The 21,534-nt window shown below is 37.4% G+C and overlaps 1 protein-coding gene across 1 annotated transcript in view; it reads right to left on the bottom strand.

Annotated features, from left to right (window-relative positions):
• Window positions 1-1,888: 1,888 nt before the first annotated feature.
• LOC142351873 (ATP-binding cassette sub-family A member 2-like) overlaps window positions 1,889-21,534 on the bottom strand; it is a 45,190-nt gene continuing 25,544 nt past the window's right edge. Inside the window, exons 6-14 of the mRNA XM_075404115.1 lie at window positions 20,948-21,042; window positions 17,416-20,710; window positions 10,901-13,379; window positions 9,781-9,984; window positions 9,471-9,603; window positions 3,682-3,816; window positions 3,077-3,166; window positions 2,626-2,646; window positions 1,889-2,337 (exon numbers count right to left, since the gene is read on the bottom strand). Of these exons, the coding sequence (XP_075260230.1) occupies window positions 2,242-2,337; window positions 2,626-2,646; window positions 3,077-3,166; window positions 3,682-3,816; window positions 9,471-9,603; window positions 9,781-9,984; window positions 10,901-13,379; window positions 17,416-20,710; window positions 20,948-21,042 (6,548 nt within the window). The 3' untranslated portion in view covers window positions 1,889-2,241. The remainder of the gene's footprint in view (window positions 2,338-2,625; window positions 2,647-3,076; window positions 3,167-3,681; window positions 3,817-9,470; window positions 9,604-9,780; window positions 9,985-10,900; window positions 13,380-17,415; window positions 20,711-20,947; window positions 21,043-21,534) is intronic.

The following is a 21,534-nucleotide window of genomic DNA, read 5'->3' as shown; positions in this document are numbered from 1 at the left end:
CCGATACAATTGACATAAGCAGCCCATATAGTTTTTTCAGATAAAAGGCGACGAAACATGATTAAAGATCAGTTGCCATGAAGAAACATAACCGACTAACCGTCATAACCGAAGTTCTTTCAAACTACTAGTGGGAGCTCATCAATTGCAGCCTGGTTCATTCGGGGGTGGGGAGCCTGAATGGAACTACGAAAGTCACTAGGGGGGTTCAAAGGACCTCATTAGAGGTTAATATATACCACTGTTAAGATTAAAATTGAAAAAATGGCACCAGTTTTGGCGCACTTTTCAATTGACTTAAAGTATTAAATTGCCGCCGATTATGTTTAGCTGCTTAAAATTGTGAATGAGAGAATTTCAATCGCGCAAAACGCATAAAGTCAAAGGGCGCAAAAGTCACTCGAAAAGGCAAAAACGGTCAAGCGAAAATTTCGCATTAAAAAAGACACACCTTTAAAGTAACTGCTTCTCTCCGAGAGCAATTAAAAAAGAAATTGAATTGGTGTCGGGGTTTGTATTTGTGTATTTGCATGTGTGCGCACTTGTGTTGGTGTGAGCATCGTTGGAGAGAGAGAAACAGAGTTAGCCTAAAAGTTAGTGATTTGAATGTTAGACAAATTAAGGCAGAATGCAACAACGGTCAGAAGCCACAAAACTTAGTAAAATTATTTTTTATTTGTTAGAAACAGCCGCTTCTAATATTTCCAAAACCAAAATTGTGTTTTCGAATCTAGCTATTAAGACATCTGCAAAATCGTACAAAATAATTCTGCCATTACGCTCATGTAATATCAAAATTGACAAAATATTTCTAAAAACTACAGAAAATTACATTTCAAAGTCTAGTGCAAAATACAATTACTGATAAAATTATCTCAAAAATATAACACCTAGTTAGTAAGGAAACAAAAAAGACCTAAACGAACGGTGACGCACCTTGAGTAAGTAAAGATCAGTTGTCAAAAGAAAACTTGAAAAAAAAAAATGGTGTTGGGGTGTGTAATTGTGTAATGTTTGACGTATGTGTGCTTGTAAGGTTGTCTTTGTCTCTCAAATTGTATTTCACTTGTCATTCTACAATATGTAAAAGAGAAAAGACAGCGTATTTTTTGGTTAAAAGAAAGTAACCTTCTCCAATGCGTATAAGTTGCTTTAGGACTCTCCCAACGATTTCTCTGATGAAATAAATGGTTGTTTTTGCATCCTTGTGATGTATGTTGGAACATACTGTTCTACGTGTAGATACGCACGAGCCATTTTTTAATTATATGCCCTCAAAATAGTTCAGCAGCAAACTTATAGTTTTATAACGCTAAATAAAAAAAATTGCCCCCAAAACACACCTAGATTCTGACAATTTTTGTTTTGTTCTCACAGTCTTCATTTGTTATCTATTTTGTTAGCAAACAAAAATCAGCCTTTTGATTCACTGTTGTTTAATGGAACTTAAAATTTCTCGGAAATATTTCTACAAAGATATGAAAGTACAAAGAGACGTTCCAAGAGCACCATTAAAACACTTTCAAAATACTGCACATTTATCTCTTAGAGGTACATCTGAATAGCTGACACACACACAGAGTGTGAATACCGTATAAAGTCTGACGATAGACCAATTGTGTAATCGCCCAACTTGTGAAACAAAGCTCACAAATTTGTTTCCTCAACTGAACTTTGTTGTAATGATTCCAAAATAGCCTGTGATTCTGGCGATTAAAGGTTCAAGTTCTCTACGCTCCATATTCTTTAGGACTACATTACATTCTGCCCAATGCCAAAATAGCCAATGTACACAAGTATAGTTATGCTAAATGATCTTTTATATTTTCAACCATAAGGTCAAATTATGGGTATTGTCTTGATTGATTTAAAATTCAATGCCAAACAACCACATCAGTTGAGTCAACACTAGTTTCGTGAGACGTTTGGAAGATCCTACATCTTTCATGTCTCAAACTCAATACCTATCACATTTTCGGTCAATAAATTAACTGCACCATTGACCCATCAATCACTAAGCACCCGAATTGGGACTTAACATAAAATTTTCAGCAAAATAATTATGGCATTCACTAGAAATAACCAATAAGACCGCAACAAGAGCAAAATTCAACAGCCTTTGAACAGGAAGCAAAAATCCTCTCCAACAAGCCAACTATCTTTCGTTTTTTTTTTTTGCAGCACGGATAATTTTTCCAAGGGTTAATATGAAACTTGTCCGATAACCAGAGTAGTCCCAGTTCAACACTTAGACGAAGCGGCACAGTGTTCTGCAGCTCCTACTGGAGTTGAACTTCGTTGTCCCCCGTAATTGTTATAGTTCATTCCAATCGGAACCTGGAAAAGAAGACTGTAATGACTCTTCTGAACATCAAGTTTTTAAAACTTTTCATTTAAAGTTTAAAAAAATGTTCAAAGCTAAAGTGTGTTTGCAGGGTTGTGAAAAGAATCTGGTTTATGCTTTAGAGTTAACAAAGCAGATTCTCTAATGTGATCCATGGCAGATACGATTCAGGAACAAGTTTTTATGAAACTGGACCTTCAAAACCGTTTCTCAAATTTTACTTTCAAGGAAATGGTTTAGCATACAGTAAATTCTACATAGAAGATATTACCAATACGTACCTCGTCCAGGTGTAGATCGTCCTGAAAAAATATACCAATCATTTCTTCGAAAATAACTTTGATTCATTTCAATGGAGGATTAAGGAAAAGAGTTTCTCGTTTGTTATTCATGGCCTTATTTCAGCCAACAAAACAAAATCTCCAAAATTTGAGGTGAAATTTCAAACCAGCTGTTTGCTTGAGACACTACAATTTGAATTGACGATTTAGATTTAACGTCGGCGTTCTCCCGACCTCTAAACTTTTAGAACTTAAGAAAACGTAGTAGCGTTAACACAAAATAAAAAGCCAAAACTATCTTTACTCAGATATCTCAACCAAACAGGTATCTCCATACTTTTATATTGAAATGCTTATTTTCCAGAGGCTCTTCTGTCGCTTCAGTAGTGCACCGTTTCCATTTTTACAAAAATATTCTTTTGTGCTTCGAGTGTATAAGAAATCGACTAACCAGGAATGAATTGGGTGCAAATGACTGCGTGGGTGGGGGTGAGTTTGGGTTGTTGATGAAGTCAGCAGTGGGTGACAAAGACACAAACTCCTACAATACACCAAGACGCTTATCATAAAAATTTAGTTAAGTCCGATCAACAACAAGATTTTGACATTACCATCGTCGGGCGAATTGTTCGCAAACGCCTGTCGAGCAGTTGGCTTCCTCAGTAGCTGGATGCTTCTTAAGGAGACTAGCTTTAGTTTTACTGAGGGTGTGAGAAGGAGTTGGTGGGGGGGGGGGGGGGGTGGCGCAGATAGGAGGAGGCGCGTCGAGAATGGGATGGGGTGTTGAGCGTGCGTGGTGACGGGTGGAATGATGTGGAGGGGATGAAGTGGCAATTGGGGGTTCGGCAAGGGCGAGGTAAGGGGTGTTGTTACGCGTGGGATGGGGTCTTCAAAAACGCCCGTTTTTGAAGACGAAAAGTCAAACCATCAGATGAAAAGTACGCAGGAAATATACAAGTATATCGGACGACCTATCGCCGCGAGTTGTCCGACTTCCTTTTTAGGGGATCTTATTCCTCAAGCAGCTATATTGCATGCAAGGAGGATTTATCATACCTGCTCATTATCAGCCTCACTAGCGAGAGATCCAATGTCTGAGATTCCTGACAGAGTTCTCTTATGTTGGCACAATGGTTCACGCAGAATATTGATGTCCTCGTCTGCTTGCTCACGTGCGAAGTTAATGAAAACCTGAAACGAATAGTAGTGAACATCCATCCGCAGATAAATGAACTTGCATTTACAAATATGAACATAAACAGACTAATGTTGGACGAATTCCTCTCGAACGATAGGCGGGGAAATTTAGTTTATAGGACGAGTAGCTTATAAGTTTTTCCCTAGAGGGGTTCGAACCCACAACCTCCAGAATAACAGTCTGGCATCTCACCTACTACAAGGCCTTTGAATCTTCTGCTCATAATCGATTTTATATCAACAACAAACTTTATTTCAGAATCAGAGCAAGGTAGCTCCCTCAACAATGCAGAACTCAAGCATAAAAAAGTCACCTGAGAAGTCAAAGATTGTTCTAGAACAAAAGCGAAAAAATATTCAAGAAAAAAATCGGCGTAAACAAGACACTTGGTTAGAATAATTGCCTAACATCGTTCGAGAACAATGAAAAATTTCATAATCGACATGAAGCATAACTCGTTAATAAAATTTCATGGAGTTCATTGCTTCTGAGCAGCTTGATACCTATATGTAAATTATAATTTTTGAGAATAAGATCTATAATAAGTTTCATCAATACCTAAAAACCCGGAAACTCTTTTTTAATCAACGGCAACTTTACCCGGTTATTACATGTTGAGATCGACACTTCGCAAAAGTTCGCCTTGATATGTAGTACAGAACTGGCCAGCCAGAGTTTCTGTGTCCAACTACACAGAAAAAATTATTAAATTGAACACCCGATTTTTAAGTAAAAGTAAGATATTTTCATTCTATTTTTTTAAAATTCACTCTGAGTTCCAAATATTCTTCGCGAAACATTCTGAGTTCCAAACATCTGATGATTGAAAAAAATTATCATACTGCGTATATACGAATTTGAATTTACCAGCTAAAAAGTTATCTGCTAATTAAAGAAATTCAACTGTCTGGACGGAAACTCAAAAATAATTGTAGCTAAACTTGGGAGTTTCCAGAGGTTCTGAAGCCAATGAGAAGTATTTAGGGTGAAAACATTCAATAGCGCACTATTGAAAAATTTTCAAATAACGCGCCATTAACCATACAATAGAAGTCCCCGAATGTCTTGAACATAGTTGGCAGATTGCCAGGAAAAAGCCGCGGTAGCTTCGTGAACCTGCAGTCTCAAAAAGATTACAAAAGTCAATTTCAGAGAGAAGTCATTTCTGCGAGTGATGTAAGTTACGTGTGACCGAAAAATTAATCATGCGAATGAAAGAAAACCGCTCAGCTACAAGTGAAATATGACGTCACGCACGTAATTCATTTGAAATCGCAAGAACGAATGAATAAAAAGCAGATTTAAAGTGATAGTGACGTCATATGGTCGTAACAAAAATATGGACGAAATAAAAAAAACCAAGGGCAGGCCAATAATAGCCCCAGCTATCGCGGCGCGGCTGTTAATAAGACTTTTGCATTTCCTTGAATAGTTCTTTTTCTTGTAGAAGGCAATTGCTTCTTACAAATTATTTTGCAATTAAGGTTTCGTTTCAATAATTTCCATCCTTGTTGCAATTGCTTCTCAATGACTATTTGCTATTATAAGGTGTCGTTTCAATAACTTCCTTCCACAACATACAATTCCTTCACAACACTCAGTTCTTTCACAACACAATTTTTTCATTCTGTAGCGGATACAATTTTGAAAACCGATCATTTTGCAACATTAAGAGTTCTTAAATCTGTGATGCTAATATCAAAAACAACAAAGAAAAAATTTTTTGACAAAAAACTATTCAGCCATAGCGTTCCCAAATTTTATTGAAAATTCAGACTGGATACACTTTTACGGTGCAGTGACGGGAGATATGATGTTATTAAAAATTCAAAAAATTAATGAAAGAGCATTAGCACTACATGTAGAGCATTAGCACTACTTGCATTTCCTTGAATAGTTCTTTTTCTTGTAGAAGCCAATTGCTTCTTACAAATTATGCGCTATTTATAAGGTGTCGTTTCAATGCCTTACTTCCTTGTTTTAAATGAAAAACTAGATAAATATGACAATCAATTAGAAGTGCTCTAGTGTTATGCCCAATTTCCGACAGAATCAAATCAACAAAAGGGATAGAATTTTCCAAAGAGGTGTTCAAACATGCAACTAAAAAAATTCTGAGACGTACATTTCGTAGACGATTTTCTATTTTGTATATAAATCGCTTATGCTCTTGTTTTTTGACAAAAAATTAAACTTATAACCATCTTTTGCAGCTATCTTAAAATTATATGAAATTCCTCCAGATTTGAAAATGTATTTGTAAGAAGCAATTCCTTTTGACCTTTGCATGAATTCCTTTCTTAATAAAACTAAATAGCCTGCTTTTCTAAGAATTTAGTAACAGACAATTTTGTTAGACCCACGTTGACACTTCATTTCGATCTGTAACAAAATTCTAGTATTGAAAAGATTTCTAGTATTGAAGAGTTGGAGTATTGAAGATTTCTAGCAGTGAAGGAAAAGGCCGCGTTAGCTTCGTGAACCTGCAGTCTCAAAAAGATTTGAAAAGTCAATTTCAGAGTGAAGTCAGTTCTGCGATTGAGGTGAGTTACGTGTGACCGAAAAGTTAATCACGCGTGTGAACAAAAAAACTTCCTCAGTTAAGAATGAATCATGACGTCACGCACGCAATTCATTTGAAATCGCATGAACGAATGAATGAAAAGCAGATTAGAAGTGATTGTGACGTCATATGGTCGTAACAAAAAATCTTGACGACGAAAAAAACCCGAGGGATGGCCAATAATAGCCCCAGCTATCGCGGCGCGGCTGTTAATAAGACTTTTGCATTTCCTTGAATAGTTTTTTTTCTTGTAGAAGGCAATTGCTTCTTACAAATTATTTTGCTATTAAGGTTTCGTTTCAATAATTTCCATCCTTGTTGCAATTGCTTCTCAATGACTATTTGCTATTATAAGGTGTCGTTTCAATAACTTCCTTCCACAACATACAATTCCTTCACAACACTCAGTTCTTCCACAACACAATTTTTTCATTCTGTAGCGGATACAATTTTGAAAACCGATCATTTTGCAACAATAAGAGTTCTTAAATCTGTGATGCTAATATCAAAAACAACAAAGAAAAAATTTTTTGACAAAAAACTATTCAGCCATAGCGTTCCCAAATTTTATTGAAAATTCAGACTGGAGACAATTTTACGGTGCAGTGACGGGAGATATGATGTTATTAGAAATTCAAACAATTAATGAAAGAGCATTAGCACTACATGCTCCAACTAAATTCTGGTATATTAGAAAACACAAACCAAAATTTTTGCTTCAAGAAAAATGGCTACGTGAGAACAATAAAACAGTTTTCAAGAATTAGCGATGATAAAACTTAAAACGATTTAATTCGTCAAAAAGAAAAACAACTTCTTTCAAGTTTTATGGAGTTAAACAGTGAAAAAGCCAGACGTAACTTCATTCAATATCTTTGTAATAAAGAAGAGGCTCAAACAAGAATTCAATGAATATTAAACAGTTTTGGTAAAAAGATAACAGAGCCTATGCAAATTGCAAATCTTCTAAATCGCAGATTTTCTACTCAAAGAGAGTTCAATAGCTTGCAACAAACAAACAACATTCCTCCTAAAATTGCTCCGAGAAAGTTCCGATACAAAGAATCAAGGAAACAAATGTGCTCATAGATTCATTGCATACAAGTAAACCACTCAGTCCTTCAAATACCAGCTTGGGCAACAAAAGATGCTAAAGCCGCGCTAGCGGAGCAACAATGTTATCTCATTAATCCATTCATTACGGCAGGAAAATTTCTAGAATATCTTAAAAAGCTTGTGTAACTCAAAAAAGGAAATCCCAAAGACCCACTCAATTATAGACTTATTTCTGTCACTTCTGCTTTGTCAAAATTTTCTTGAAAAGGCGCTCAAGTCACAAATCACAATTTTCCTAGAAAGGATGCAATTATTGTCTATTAGTCAATTTGGTTATAGAAAACAAATGTCATTAACTGATGCTATCCTGAAATCGACAGAACAAATAAGATTAGAACTCAACAAGAAAAAAATGTTACAGGTGCATTTTTAGATCTTTCAAAGGCTATTGATTCTATAAACAAAGACTGTTACAGAGAATTGAAAAAATAGGTTTTGACGAATATGCTACCAATTTAAAAGCGAATTATTTGAGTGAAAGAACGCAAAGAGTTGTCCTAAACGGAATTGAATCAGAACAGGAGTTCCACAAGGTACTATCTTAGCATTCTAACATTTACGTCAACAATTTAGCAATGATTGTAGAAAAGGATTGCACGGTCATCCAGTATGCATACGACATTTTTCGTTTTACATCCGACACTGATGCAATATCGTCAAAAACAAAACTTGAACATAACATTTCAAAAATTATCGATTTTTTGCAAAGTCCCAGTTAGTGGTCAACAAACAAAAAACAATATATTGTGGAATGTCGATAATGAAAACTTAGAATCAAAGAATTTGAAGTAACTTGGCGTAATTATTGATAGCAAACTAAAATTTGATGGAGAATGGAAAAAGATTCTTGTGGAATAAAGTTTAGAATACACTTAGTAAAGTATACCAGAGAAAACGAAAATCTTATTACTTAATGCAATTGAAATAAGTCATCTACATTATTCCGCTTCAATTTTGATAGCGTTGCAAAAGTCATTACTCACAACTTTAGAAAAACAATTGAATTGAACAAAAACCATTTTTAATAGAAAATACGATCGGTCTACAGATCTCAAACTTCGCAACAAAATATTATCAGTCTCTTTCTCTTGAAATATCATTGCTCAAAACCTTTTTTTTCGCTTAATTAGCAAAGATCTTCCAGCATATAAAATTGAACCTCTCTCTACCATGAGAAAAAAAACAACAAGACAGGTCAAAAAAATAACGTCCGACGTAAGAAAGATTAATGAGTTTTTAACCGATTCTTTTATTGCACAAGCCATTCCAATTTATAATAGTCTGCTTTCTAATATTAGACTGAAAACAGCATCAAAAGCTTCCTTAAAGAAAGAACTGAAAGAATATTTTTGGAAAAAATTTTTGAAGGACCGAAAAGTAATTGATATGAAAGATGACATTCAGAGCATTTAGATTTTAATTTTGATTTCTAATCTTCATGATATACATATAAAATTGTTAGAACATTTTATGCTCGCATTTTAGGCCATTTTTTTTTTTACTAATTTACGGTCAAACTTTCAGTTGAGTAATTTAATGAATTATACATAATGTTATATTCTTAACTTTACATTGCCTCTTTTAACATTTGCATTTTATTCTTATGTGTATCAGAGGAACTTAACAATGCTCTTTTTTGTTTTAATGAAAAACTAGATAACTTTGAGAATCATTTAGAAATGCTCTAGTTTTATGCCTATTTTCCGACTGAATAAGCGCGCATAAACCGTGACAGGCCAGAAACGCAAAGAAATTTTGGTAACTTCAATTCTCATGTTAAAAAAGCCCTTCAGGATAAAATTTTAAAAAATTTCAATGACACCACTAGTTACTGAACATCTCCAAAAAAGATATCAACCGGTGACAATTGACCAAAATGATATTCCAAAAGTTTGTAACGCTAAATCAATTTGGAAGTATGAACAAGAAAATGCAGTTTTTCCTTATTATGTGAAACTATGAACTAACTCTCTCCAGTGTCGTCTGGCTAATGGAGTACTCCTCCACTTTAGCATCGGCCACACACAGCTCCAGAAAGTGGAAAAGTTTAGACAGATTCAGTCCATCCGAGGCCACCTGATACTGGATCTGGTTCTGGTGTCTAAAAATGTTTTTTTTTTTAAGAAAATTGAAAACTCGTATCCACTTTCTTTTCCCCTTTTTTAATCGCTTATAGATCCCCTTACTAAAGGAAATCAAGCAAGTAAGATCCTTTATAATTACGGTAGAATTGATCACCAAAGAGAAGTCGGTATTCTTTATCTTATGCCCAACTCACCTATCAATTATGACAGCAGTTGGGTATTGTCTGCAGAAATATCTGAGGAAGTTTCTCAGCTGTTTTGCGAACCCAGTGACTTTCACATTGACAGTGTATCCATCCCCGAATCTGTTCACGAGGTGCTGACAACTCCCCAGACACTTGAAGTGACCGTTAACCATTATGGCTAAGCGGGTACAAAGCGCCTCACATTCCTCCATGCTATAATGCACAATTTATAGTTCGAGCTAACAATTTTTGATGGAAGTTATTCGCAGGATTTTTTGCTGAAATGCTTCCCAGATTTTGTTCTGGACAAATTTGCAATGCACCAAAATCATGGAATGCTTAGAGAGTACAGGTTATCAGTAAAAAAAATAAAATCAATTTACAGTAATGACCGCAGTAATATCTTCAAACATTGCCCCTAAATCAAAAAATAACGAGAGCAGACAACACATGAAAAAATCACAGCTTCTAAAGAACGTTTGCAAGTACGCAGTATTATTTCCCAAAACAGCTGTAGTTTCCGCGAGAAATTCCTAAATTAGTATGCTCCAGTATTTTCGAGGAGAATGTGGAGACCCGCGTGCCGTATAATAGAGATAGAAACAGAGATAGATCTAAATTGAAAAAACGACGCGGCTCAAAAAGCTAGGTAAAAAACATTCAGTGATAAATTAATAAAGCTTGTTAAAATTCATCCCACAGAAGCCTCTTGTTAGGGACCTTTACTGCACATAGAGTTCCTTTGACCTTAAACAAATTCAAATTAAACTTAAGTTTTAAAGTGCAAAAGTCATTTTATTGAGTGAGGTAAGTCACTTGTGATCAAAATCTAAACACGCAAAAAACATTTGCTCAAGAGACGTACTCCACTTTAAAATTAGAGCAAAAAATTTTACCCCGCAAAACCAATCACTTTTTTGCTCCACTTCCTGTTCCGGCGTGACCAAAATCACTACTTCAATTTGATTTCAAAAATCATGAAAATGCGTAAACAGATCTTAAAAAAAAAGACAACGCCCCAATACAATTCAAATTCTTTGAATTGGAAAAAACCAAGAGCACCGCAATATAGCTCAGCTCAGCTTACAGCTTCGCAGCTATAAAAAATATTCATTACCAATTTACCAACCTATGCGATGTCAGAATAACACTGTGCCCACTTTTCACGACGCTTTTGATCAAATCCCACAAGAACCTCCTGGCAATCGGATCCATGCCCGAAGTGGGCTCATCTAACAGCACAACCTTCGGGTTGCCTAACAACGCAATCGCAGCTGACAATTTCCTCTTGTTACCTCCCGATAGTGTCCTCGTCTGTTTCGACATGTGATCTCTCAAATTCAACGTGCTTAGAACCCAATTTAATACTTCTGATTTTTTGGTCGAACTCAAACCTCTAATAGCTGCGTACAATTCCAAGTGTTCAATCACTGTAAGCTCTCCAAATAGCGCGTCAAACTGCGGACAATACCCAATGGCCGAATGAACATTCTTCAAATCGTGAACAACGCTATGTTGGTGTATCAACGCATCGCCGGCTGAGATTGAAGCATGGCCAGTGAGCATTTTGAAGGTACTCGTTTTCCCGGCGCCATTAACACCCAGGAGACCAAAACATTCACCTTGTGGAACCCCAAGACATATCCGATCAACGGCTAAAACGTTAGTCTTCGATTTTTTGTACACTTTCGATAAATTCTCAAAGACAATTTCATCATTCTGACGATTCTTGGACTTGTACGCTTCAGATAAAACTCGAGATCTCTCGGCTGCGACATCAACATCTTCGTTCTCAATCGGATCCGAGGTAACAGGTAGCCGCTTTTTACGCAAAAAGAATCGATACTGGATCAAAATTGTTAAAATGAAAAACGCCATTCCTTCGAAAGCCATTGCGGTCAAAGCCTGACCACTTACTTTCCAATCAAACGACGAAATATATCTGTGACTTTGGCCTATTTGGATGTTGAATTTGTTCTGTACATCGTTAATGGCAAGTTTTGCTAAACAGCGTCCCAAATTATAATTTGGTAAAAGTAAGAAAATGTACTCTAATACATAACGAACATTCAGCAATAATTCGTCCTCTTGTACAAAACGATCAAGTAAGAAAACAGATAGAATAGCCGTAACTCCAAAGAATAAATTACCAACAATTAGGACAATATACGCCGTACTAGGAACGCTGAATAAAAATGATGGCGGGTACATCATAGGCGTGATCGACCACCCAAAAAGCAGAAACAGGAAAACAACAACAGGCAAGTTTTCTTTCGAGGTGTAAGCGTCCAGATCAAACCAAATGAGTATCAAAATACAGGCAGACGCTGGAACCAAATAGTTCAACATATCCCATATGTAATTCGAGATCCAAAAAATAAGGGGAGACATTCCCGACACCATTTGCAAATGTTTAGCATTTGAGTAACGTTCTGAAACTAGGAACACCACGAAACTAGCAGGCACAAATGACATCGCAATTATTATGAACAAGGCAATCACAACATCGGTTCCTGTTTCAAAGTATTCCAAGGACATCAAACGTGTATTGTTCAAGGGATGGTTTATTAATGTAATTCCAAACGTATTAGGGTTCCCTTGAATTTCGGGATCAATATTGGCACGCAGTATTGCATTGTTAATGGCATTTATGTACGTTGGTATAGTCTGCCGAGGTTTTAAATCGTAATAAACGTAGAGCTCCTCTCGTTTGACGAGAGTTCGCAATCGCTCAGACGACCGAAGCGAGAAATCTATATTAACATCATGACGTGTGCCACCAATAGAGTATCCACCAAATCTGTTTAGCTGTGATTCTTGATATGTTGACAGCAGAAAATCATTTTCATCTTTTTTGGACAAAAATACGATTTCATCGCCCGTCATGCTTACAAAACCAGCAGTGCTTTCGGATTCTTTCTGACCTTGAATTACCTCTTTGTTACATTCAACGCCAGTGTGTTCATACCAACATTTGCACTTGTAATCGGAAGTATCTTTGAATTCTTGCAGTGCTGTCTCTATGAACTCTTCTAACTTGTTTCTATTACCTGGATACGATATTTGAAATGTCTGAGGAATGTTCATCGGTACGTATCCTTTGTTTAGTCTGAATTCATTTCGACGAACGCGCCAACAAGACTTGATAAAGTTAACAAACGTAGAGTTGAGGGGAAATCTCGGCGGCAAGAATTGGTCAAAAGAGGCGGTCTCTGAGGAATCAGTCATTAAGCAATTGCTTCCAAGTCCAGATGGTTGTATTATGGAATCAAGAATTTTTCTGGCCTCTGGAGCCGGGTGATTTTCGTCAACCTTTCGAATGAACACTGGGACTATATTTTGACCCCAGCCAGTGTATCGGTGGTAGTTTGAGGTACTCATCACAACTGGAGGGTCACTTCCTGAAGTTGGTCTGTAAAACGCTACTGTCATGGCGATGCTTACGAATAAAGAGGGCAAGAAAATTTGGGTGAAAATAGCTTTCGGGTTGCGTCGGGCAAAGATAAACCGTTTATGGAGTAACGCTTTCAACTGTCGGAGGTAGAGATACCAAAGAGCAACAAATGGGTGGATTCCACATGATTCTTTAGAAGTTGTCACATCAGCACCTTAAATATTTCAGATTAAAACCGAATAAAAACAGCAATCAACTATCGTGGGTGCCCATAAAATGGGATTTACTTTATTGATAATCTATTGGATTGAAGCTGGAAACGAAAAGGATGCGAATTGCAAATCTCAAAAATTGAAAGTTCATATTCGGTGCGCAAATTTTGTGACCACTAAATTCTCACAAAAGAATCCCCACAAAAGACGTTTAATTTAATTGAGGCGCACTCAATTGCCCTTATATCATAGATATTGCAGAATCATGTCGTCCACAGAACAGAAAAGATCTTCTGAGTGAGTTCAATCACGCATGACAAACAAACAGATGACATCATTGAACTTATCTCATGATAAGGAGAGCACAAAATAACATTATGCAAAAAAATCAGATGTTGAGCGCTGCAAATCAATGAACAAAATAGTTTCTTCAAGCTTTTCAGATGTGAAGGCTGCAGGAAAAGTTGTCTCAGAAAAGGAAAAAGAGCAGGACAGATGAAACACAGGTGAAAAGGAAGAAAAATGCACACAAAATATTGAATTACTCGCCCTTTTTGGTGTATTTTTTCCTGGTTGACAATTTTCACAATTTGACTTCGAAAATTAATTGGATCTTTAAATTATAAACCGACCAACGTCGGGCAAATTGCTCTCGAACGGCAGGCGGCGCAATTTAATTCAGAATTTTAGCCTAGAGAATTTTTTGTGCCCAAAAAATTCCAAGAGGGGGGGGGGGGGGGGGGGGTTCAAACCACGGATGTCCAAGCGCAACAGACAGAAGCAGTCATCACTTGGCTATCAGGGACTTGTAAAAACTTACCTTACAATAGCATTTGTTTCAGCAATAAAGTTAATTTCTGAATAAGAGCAAAATCAATCAGTTAAGCATGAAATTCAATGGAGAAGTAAAATGGTAAGAATGTTATAAAGCAAAACGGTCAAGCAAAAATTTCGCAGAAAATACGTTTAAAATAATTGCTTCAAACTTTGTTCGAGAGCAATTAAAAAGACAACGCCCAAAACAATAGTTTAATGAGAAAAACAGAATGAAATTGCAGAAATATCTTAACGCTGAAAGAATGAACTCCAAAATTTTGAAACCCAAGACAGCTGCCGTTGTCAACAAATTAAGCTCTACAGGATAGCTGGAAACGTCAAACGAATAGATAATTGACAATTACTGAGGACTATTTCCTGCAAAAAAGATCTAAAAACAACCTAAAACTTTCGAATTTTAATAAAGATTCGAAACAAAGCTAACGAAAACACTAAGATAGAAATGTATCTCTTATAAAGGCATAAAAGAACCAGTATTCCTTGCACAATTGGAAAGTTTTTTTCTCTATAGAACGCAAACTTCCACAAGGTACTAGCAAATTTGGAATTTAACATAACGTTCTTCAAACAATTTGATAGAAACAAGACATCGAAGAGCAAAAGCAAAGAGCCCTTAATATCTTCTTTCGATCTATGTTTACAAGTGTATTGCACAAAAATGTGGAGCAAAATTATTTTTCTTGAAAATCTGATTCGGTTCTCATGAATATAGAGCAAAGACTATCAACTGCCTACAAAACGCTATCAAGACAAAACCAAAAATTTTCAAAACTTGCTTGATACGAATGCAAATGTAAGCAAAAGTAAATATAGCCGTCAAAATTCCGGAAAATAGCCCCCGTTGACCCGCTTGACGCACATTGTGATTGCAAAAGAAAAAAAGATAGAAATTGACAAACAGTTTTATTTATTTGGTGTAAAAATTCGGTTAGCTTCTAATATTAAACTTAATTCAGCTTCGAAACTGAACATTTAAGCATAATACTAATTCCAGCTAGCAATCATTTTACTCAATTTTGATAGCCTAATGCACTATGACTTAATGACCGGGCTTTATATGCTTATCCTGTTTCTTTTGATCTTTTGATTTTGCTCTTTTGACTTTGACATTGTTCACTACATTGCGTAATTCAATGCGTGAAAGAATTTAAAATCCATACAGTTGAAACAGTGAGTGAGGTAAGTCAGAGGTCAAACGTGAAAATCGTGACATACATAGAACGAAAAACGGAATCAAAAGGTAAAGCCAATTAAAAAAGGAGAGCGCCTAAAAAACAGCCGTTGAGAGGCTGACGGCAGCTATTAATCAAAATTAATAAAATTTGTTCAACCAAACCTTGCTACATCGGTAACATAACTCCGAGAACTTATCTGCAGCAGAAACAATCACAATCCAGTTCATAACTTAAACAAGGTGACTAACGTCGCATAAATTTTTCTTAAACGACATCCGGTGGCAATTTAATTAGAGACCGTGAAGCTTAGAAATCTTTAATGGGTGCGGAAAAACGGCCGACCCCACATTCAAACCCCGGACACAAAATTTTAACCAAGAAGAGAGCTAATTTGATTACTCGAAAATGAAGCGTGAACTCAAGCATTAAAATGTCAGTCAAGAAGTCAAAAATGCTTTAGAGTAAAAGCGCCAAAACGGTCAGGCAAAAAATTTGCATAAAAATGACAAACACGTTTACAATAATTGCGTTCATTGCCATTCATTTTGCTCGTCGCCAGGCCATTTAACTGCCCATGTTTGAGCTTACTCGTATCTGGACTGGCACCCGATGACGTAATCTGAGCTGTTAGCTTCGCTGTTCTTCTATGAAACCAATTGAAAATCTGCTTATATCGCTCTTGTTTGTTCGGATGAATAGCAACACTGCTGTCAAAGATAGCCTTGATGAAAACCTCCTCCAGTGAGGTATCACGAACACCAAAACTCGTGATACCAAGTTGAGAGGTTGTGTTCTGCAAAGCTTCTAGAAGAATTGAGAATTTCTGACGCTGTGTGTAGGGCAGTGTAAATGATAGCTCCCTGCTACTTTCCCAGTCCAAGTAAACTCCTTCGATATATTTTCCAATGAACGTCGAAATACTTCCCGACCAGGTAAGCGCCGAAACTGAGGAATCCATGCTAACTTAATCAATTGTATTGTTGGAACTGGTTGTCGCTGTCGACGTGTGACGTTGAGAAGCAATCGGAGTTTGATCTTTTCCATCTTTCGCCGTGTCTTTTGACTTGTCCTTTACCAGTGTCAAATGATATCCACTTCCATGGTTACATTGCTACATCGGTAACATACTTCCTTGCTACATCGGTAACAAAACTCCGAGAACTTATCTGGAGCAGAAACAATCACATTCCAGTTCATAACTTAAACAAGGTGACTAACATCGCATAAATTTTTCTTAAACGACATGCGGTGGCAATTTAATTAGAGAGGGTGAAGCTTAGAAATGTTTAATGGGTGCGGAAAAACGGCCGACCCCACATTCAAACCCCGGACACAAAATTTTAACCAAGAAGAGAGCTACTTCGATTACTCGAAAATGAAGCGTGAACTCAAGCGTTAAAATGTCAGTCAAGAAGTCAAAAAAATGTTTTAGAATAAAAGCGCAAAAAACGTTCAGGCAAAAAATTTGCATGAAAATGACAAACACGTTTACAATAATTGCTTTAAACTACGTTCGAGAGCAATTTAAAAAACCAATGATCATTTCTACACTTGCGCAAAAAGTGTTCGTTAAAAAGTACTTTTAAACCCTCAATTGTTTTTTTTTAATTTATATCAAAATAAAAAAAAATTCCTTATTTTCTAGATATAGAAATCAGAATTTCACTAAAAATATCACAAAATGTCGAATAATCTGCGATGTTGTAAAAAGGCCCTAATGGAGTTCAGACTGAGAGCAATATATATTACGCAAATATCGAGCGTCAAGAAAACACTCAAATAGCCAAACGATAAGACAAAAAATCAACCAAGAGACAAATTGCATTAAAAAGGCCGAGACCCAAAAAAATGCAACAAACTTTGTTTTTGAGAGCGCTTAAACAGCAGACGATAAACCAACTGACCAGCTTCTAAAAATCCAGAAATAAGTGTTCAGTTAAGGCCTGATAAAAGCACCATTATTTAGTCACTTCTTCGCTGACAATTGGTCGAAATATGTCGATTTCTCAGCTCAAAATATACTCACTGAATACCGGGTATTCCTTCATTTGGGCACACAAATCTGTGAACGAATTCCCTCTCTTCAGCTCTCTGATGGGAGTCGACAGCGAGATTGTTCGCAGCCTCGAATCATGGCTGCTTGAGGTTAGGTCTAGATCGGTTGGAACGGCTCGTCCATTCATGCATTCTCCTTGCCTTTCATTTGGAGTTGTGACTACAATAGGAATCGAATTACCTGTGCCTCCATTGCCATTCATTTTGCTCGTCGCCAGGCCATTTAACTGCCCATGTTCGAGCTTACTCGTATCTGGACTGGCACCCGATGACGTAATCGGAGCTGTTAGCTTCGCTGTTCTTCTATGAAACCAATTGAAAATCTGCTTATATCGCTCTTGTTTGTTCGGATGAATAGCAACACTGCTGTCAAAGATAGCCTTGATGAAAACCTCCTCCAGTGAGGTATCACGAACACCAAAACTCGTGATACCAAGTTGAGACGTTGTGTTCTGCAAAGCTTCTAGAAGAATTGAGAATTTCTGACGCTGTGTGTAGGGCAGTGTAAATGATAGCTCCCTGCTACTTTCCCAGTCCAAGTAAACTCCTTCGATATATTTTCCAATGAACGTCGAAATACTTCCCGACCAGGTAAGCGCCGAAACTGAGGAATCCATGCTAACTGAATCAATTGTATTGTTGGAACTGGTTGTCGCTGTCGACGTGTGACGTTGAGAAGCAATCGGAGTTTGATCTTTTCCATCTTTCGCCGTGTCTTTTGACTTGTCCTTTACCAGTGTCAAATGATATCCACTTCCATAGTTACATTTGAGGTACATTGAGGAACCACAACATCTCAGCTTTCCGGTGGACATGATCGCAATTCTATCAGCTAGAAAATCCGCTTCGTCCATGAAATGAGTCGACAATAGAATAGTTCGACCTTTTTTGAACTTCAAAATCAGATCCCAAATTGCACGCCTGGCGTACGGATCAACACCCGCAGTTGGCTCGTCGAGAATAACAAGCTTCGCATTTCCGATAAAAGCTATCGCAACCGACAACTTCCGTTTCATTCCTCCGGAAAGCGAGTCCACCAAATCCACCCGTTTTAATTCCATTCCAATGTCTCTAAGTAATGTGTTAACTGCGTAGTAGATGTCATTGCTAGACATTCCTTTTAAGGAAGCATAAAACCATAAATGCTCTTCGACTGTCAGGGATTCAAAAAGGACGTTATGTTGCGGACACATTCCCAGGCTTTTCCGGATCAGGTCCATTCCATCTTGGATGTTATTACCATAAATTGACGCAGTTCCGCTACTTGCTGGAATCATGCCCGTTAATATGCTCATAGTTGTGGTTTTACCAGCTCCGTTGTGACCCAGCAACGCTGTTATTTGGCTCTGATACAAATTCAAGCTAAGATTATCAACCGCGGGTTTGAAGTTCTGTTTAAAACTCTTCGACAAATTCTTTATTGACACGCCCAGCTGCAAGTCCACCGGTTCATCTTCAAGAATTCGAGTGTCATTTAGCTTTTCTTCGCTTTCGTCAGTACATCCGTTGCAATGGTCATGTTCTGGGGAGGCCTCGGAGCCTATGGACCAGCTTTTTCGGCGCTTCGGGATCCAGTAGGACTTCATAAACGGAAAATAAACGGGTCTCGGAAGTCCGTATTTCCCTGGGAAAACAGCTTCAATATACCAAGCCAGCAGAGCGTACAAAATGGAGTCAACGATCATCATTTTGACCACATCAGTTAAGTTAAATTGGTCATTTTGAAAAGGACTGTACCCTAAATTAGCTAACTGTACACCTGTGCCTTGCACTTCGTAAACTGCAAAGTATTTAGCACCCAAACCGAAAGCTGTAGTTGAGCAAAGTGAGGCAATATATTTGCTTCTAGGCGAAACTTTTCGTCCCAACATATGGGAATCCTCCATTATAGACAGATACAAATACGGTACATAGGTTAGGAAGTAAATAATTCCGGCGCAAGCTGCTGCAACTTTCGCTTTACTGTACAAAACCGAAACCAAAAAGGAAAACATAATATTGGCAATGTTGTACAACGACAAGAAACCCCAAATAAGGAAGAAATTTGACTGCGGCAAAACGCTTCCAAGTTTCAAGATCAATGACGTGACAACCGCTATGACTTGCATCTGAATGAAGGCACTGATGAACCAAGCCACCCAATGAACTGCGTTTGACAATCCCATAAGTCTTGTGACCTCTTTCAAGCCCTGTTCTTTCTCGTAAACTATATACTGCACTAACATAGCAACTGAATACGCCCACGCGACCGTCATGCATAGAGGCATTACATAACTGACTGTGAACAGAAAGTGGTCGCGGGTATTGCACGGGACTGGGAACGTCGTCAGGTGGAGACCTGGTTCTTTGATGGTCCGGTTTGTGACAACTTCGATAATGGATCTCTCAACAATGTCTTGAATAATCACAAAACCGTTGATGAAATACTTCCTTGCAATCGCCATGTCAGCTCGGATAGTTGGGGTCCAAAAATTTGGCAACTCTTCATGCGTTGGACTTGCGATTAAAGTGCTGTTTTGTCTGATTTTGTACTTGACGTTAGATCCAATATCACCATTTTTGTCAGTTTCAAAAGATACTATGGCTAAAACGCCAACTTGCTGTTTATAGGCTTCATGTTTGAACCAGGACTCAGCTTTTCGTTCGCTTTCGAAGCCTTTCCAGATATTCAGTGAAACATTGCTTGAAATCGAAAGCCAACGGTTCGCTGCTTCGTCAATTTGATCAAGTTTAAACTCCAAAACTTCAAAAAAATTCCTAGCTTTTTGTTTCGATTCTTCCAGCCATTTTGGCATACTTTTTGAGCTCGAAGTATCGTCATCCTTTGAATTTCTACTGCCCGATAGTCCACTTTTTCGCATTAAGCACGTAATCGAAGTCATGAAAAACAACTGGTCGCAAATTTGATCGCGCTTTTTAACTGACTCCGAAAATATATAACTGGTTTGGAAAGATTTTGACTGAACAACTGATTTTCTAAGCCGTTGGGAGGTTTCCAGCCAAATTTGAGCGTAATGCGTTACCGTATCAACCATTGCAAAACTTCTGTTAGCGTTTTCTACAATTGCTTGCACTTTTTCGGACGTATTCGGCGCAAAAAGGATATGCGGATTGTTTCTGAGTAAAAATATTCCCGCTTCCGAGAACTTAATCATCTCGTAATGCATTTCCAGTTTCTTCAGGGATGTGAATAGCAATCCACGGTCAACTTTCTTGGGGAAAGCTTCGTCCAAGAACTTTTTGTCACTTTTACCACAAATTGAGGGCTAAAATACAATTTCAATCTTTACATTTACAGTAGAGAAACAACCGTTTGATTGAAAATCTTCAAGCATGCGCAATGAAAACCCGCAAATCACCTCAAAAAACTTTCTTCGAGCTCACAGACTGCTTGCGAACTTAAAGTCAACATTAGAGCTTATTTAGCTGTTTGTTATCGTGGAAAAAACCCACCCGCAACATTTAAGTCTAACAAAAGTTGAGTTCACTACTGCAAAACTCACAGCGATGTTGAGAAAGAATCGGAGAAGGTTCGATTCCCGTTCGTCTTGTTTTTCGGCCTCTGAATTCACGTCATTATCTTCAAGGGATGAATTGCCTGTAACATAACAGCCCAATTCTACAAAATCACATTAAAGCACTTTGTTGTACAGATTTAGGATTTAAGCTAAAATTTATTCAAACCGTCGTTTACAAAAAATTAATACAGAACCTCCACCACCCCCTCCACTAACATATAGACATCTGTAAAGGATATTTTGGACCCTTATTATTCCATTGTAGGCCAGTGTCACCTCTTATAAAGGTGAAAAGATTTATCGGGGCAATTATGTGCCTTAGTTAGCTCATCAATAAAACATAAACCGACTAATGTCGGAAGAATTGCTCTTGAACGACAGGCGAGGCAATTTAATTCAAGGGCTGTAGCCTAGATCAATTTTTCTTTATGGCTGCCAAAACAATTGACCACACCTGGGTTCAAACCATTGACCTCCCGCTCCCTGACCAGAAGCACTGCTCACTCGGCTATCAGGCCCTTCTTCTTGCTATGCTGCAATCGACTTTATTTTATCAACAAGCTTTACTTCGG

The sequence above is a fragment of the Convolutriloba macropyga genome, chromosome 13 (genome assembly GCF_964194025.1).
Source record: "Convolutriloba macropyga chromosome 13, txConMacr16.3, whole genome shotgun sequence".
Classification (NCBI taxonomy): Eukaryota; Metazoa; Xenacoelomorpha; order Acoela; family Convolutidae; genus Convolutriloba; species Convolutriloba macropyga.
The sequence above is the reverse complement of the archived record's forward strand: the minus strand, read 5'-3'. Positions and strand labels throughout refer to the sequence as shown.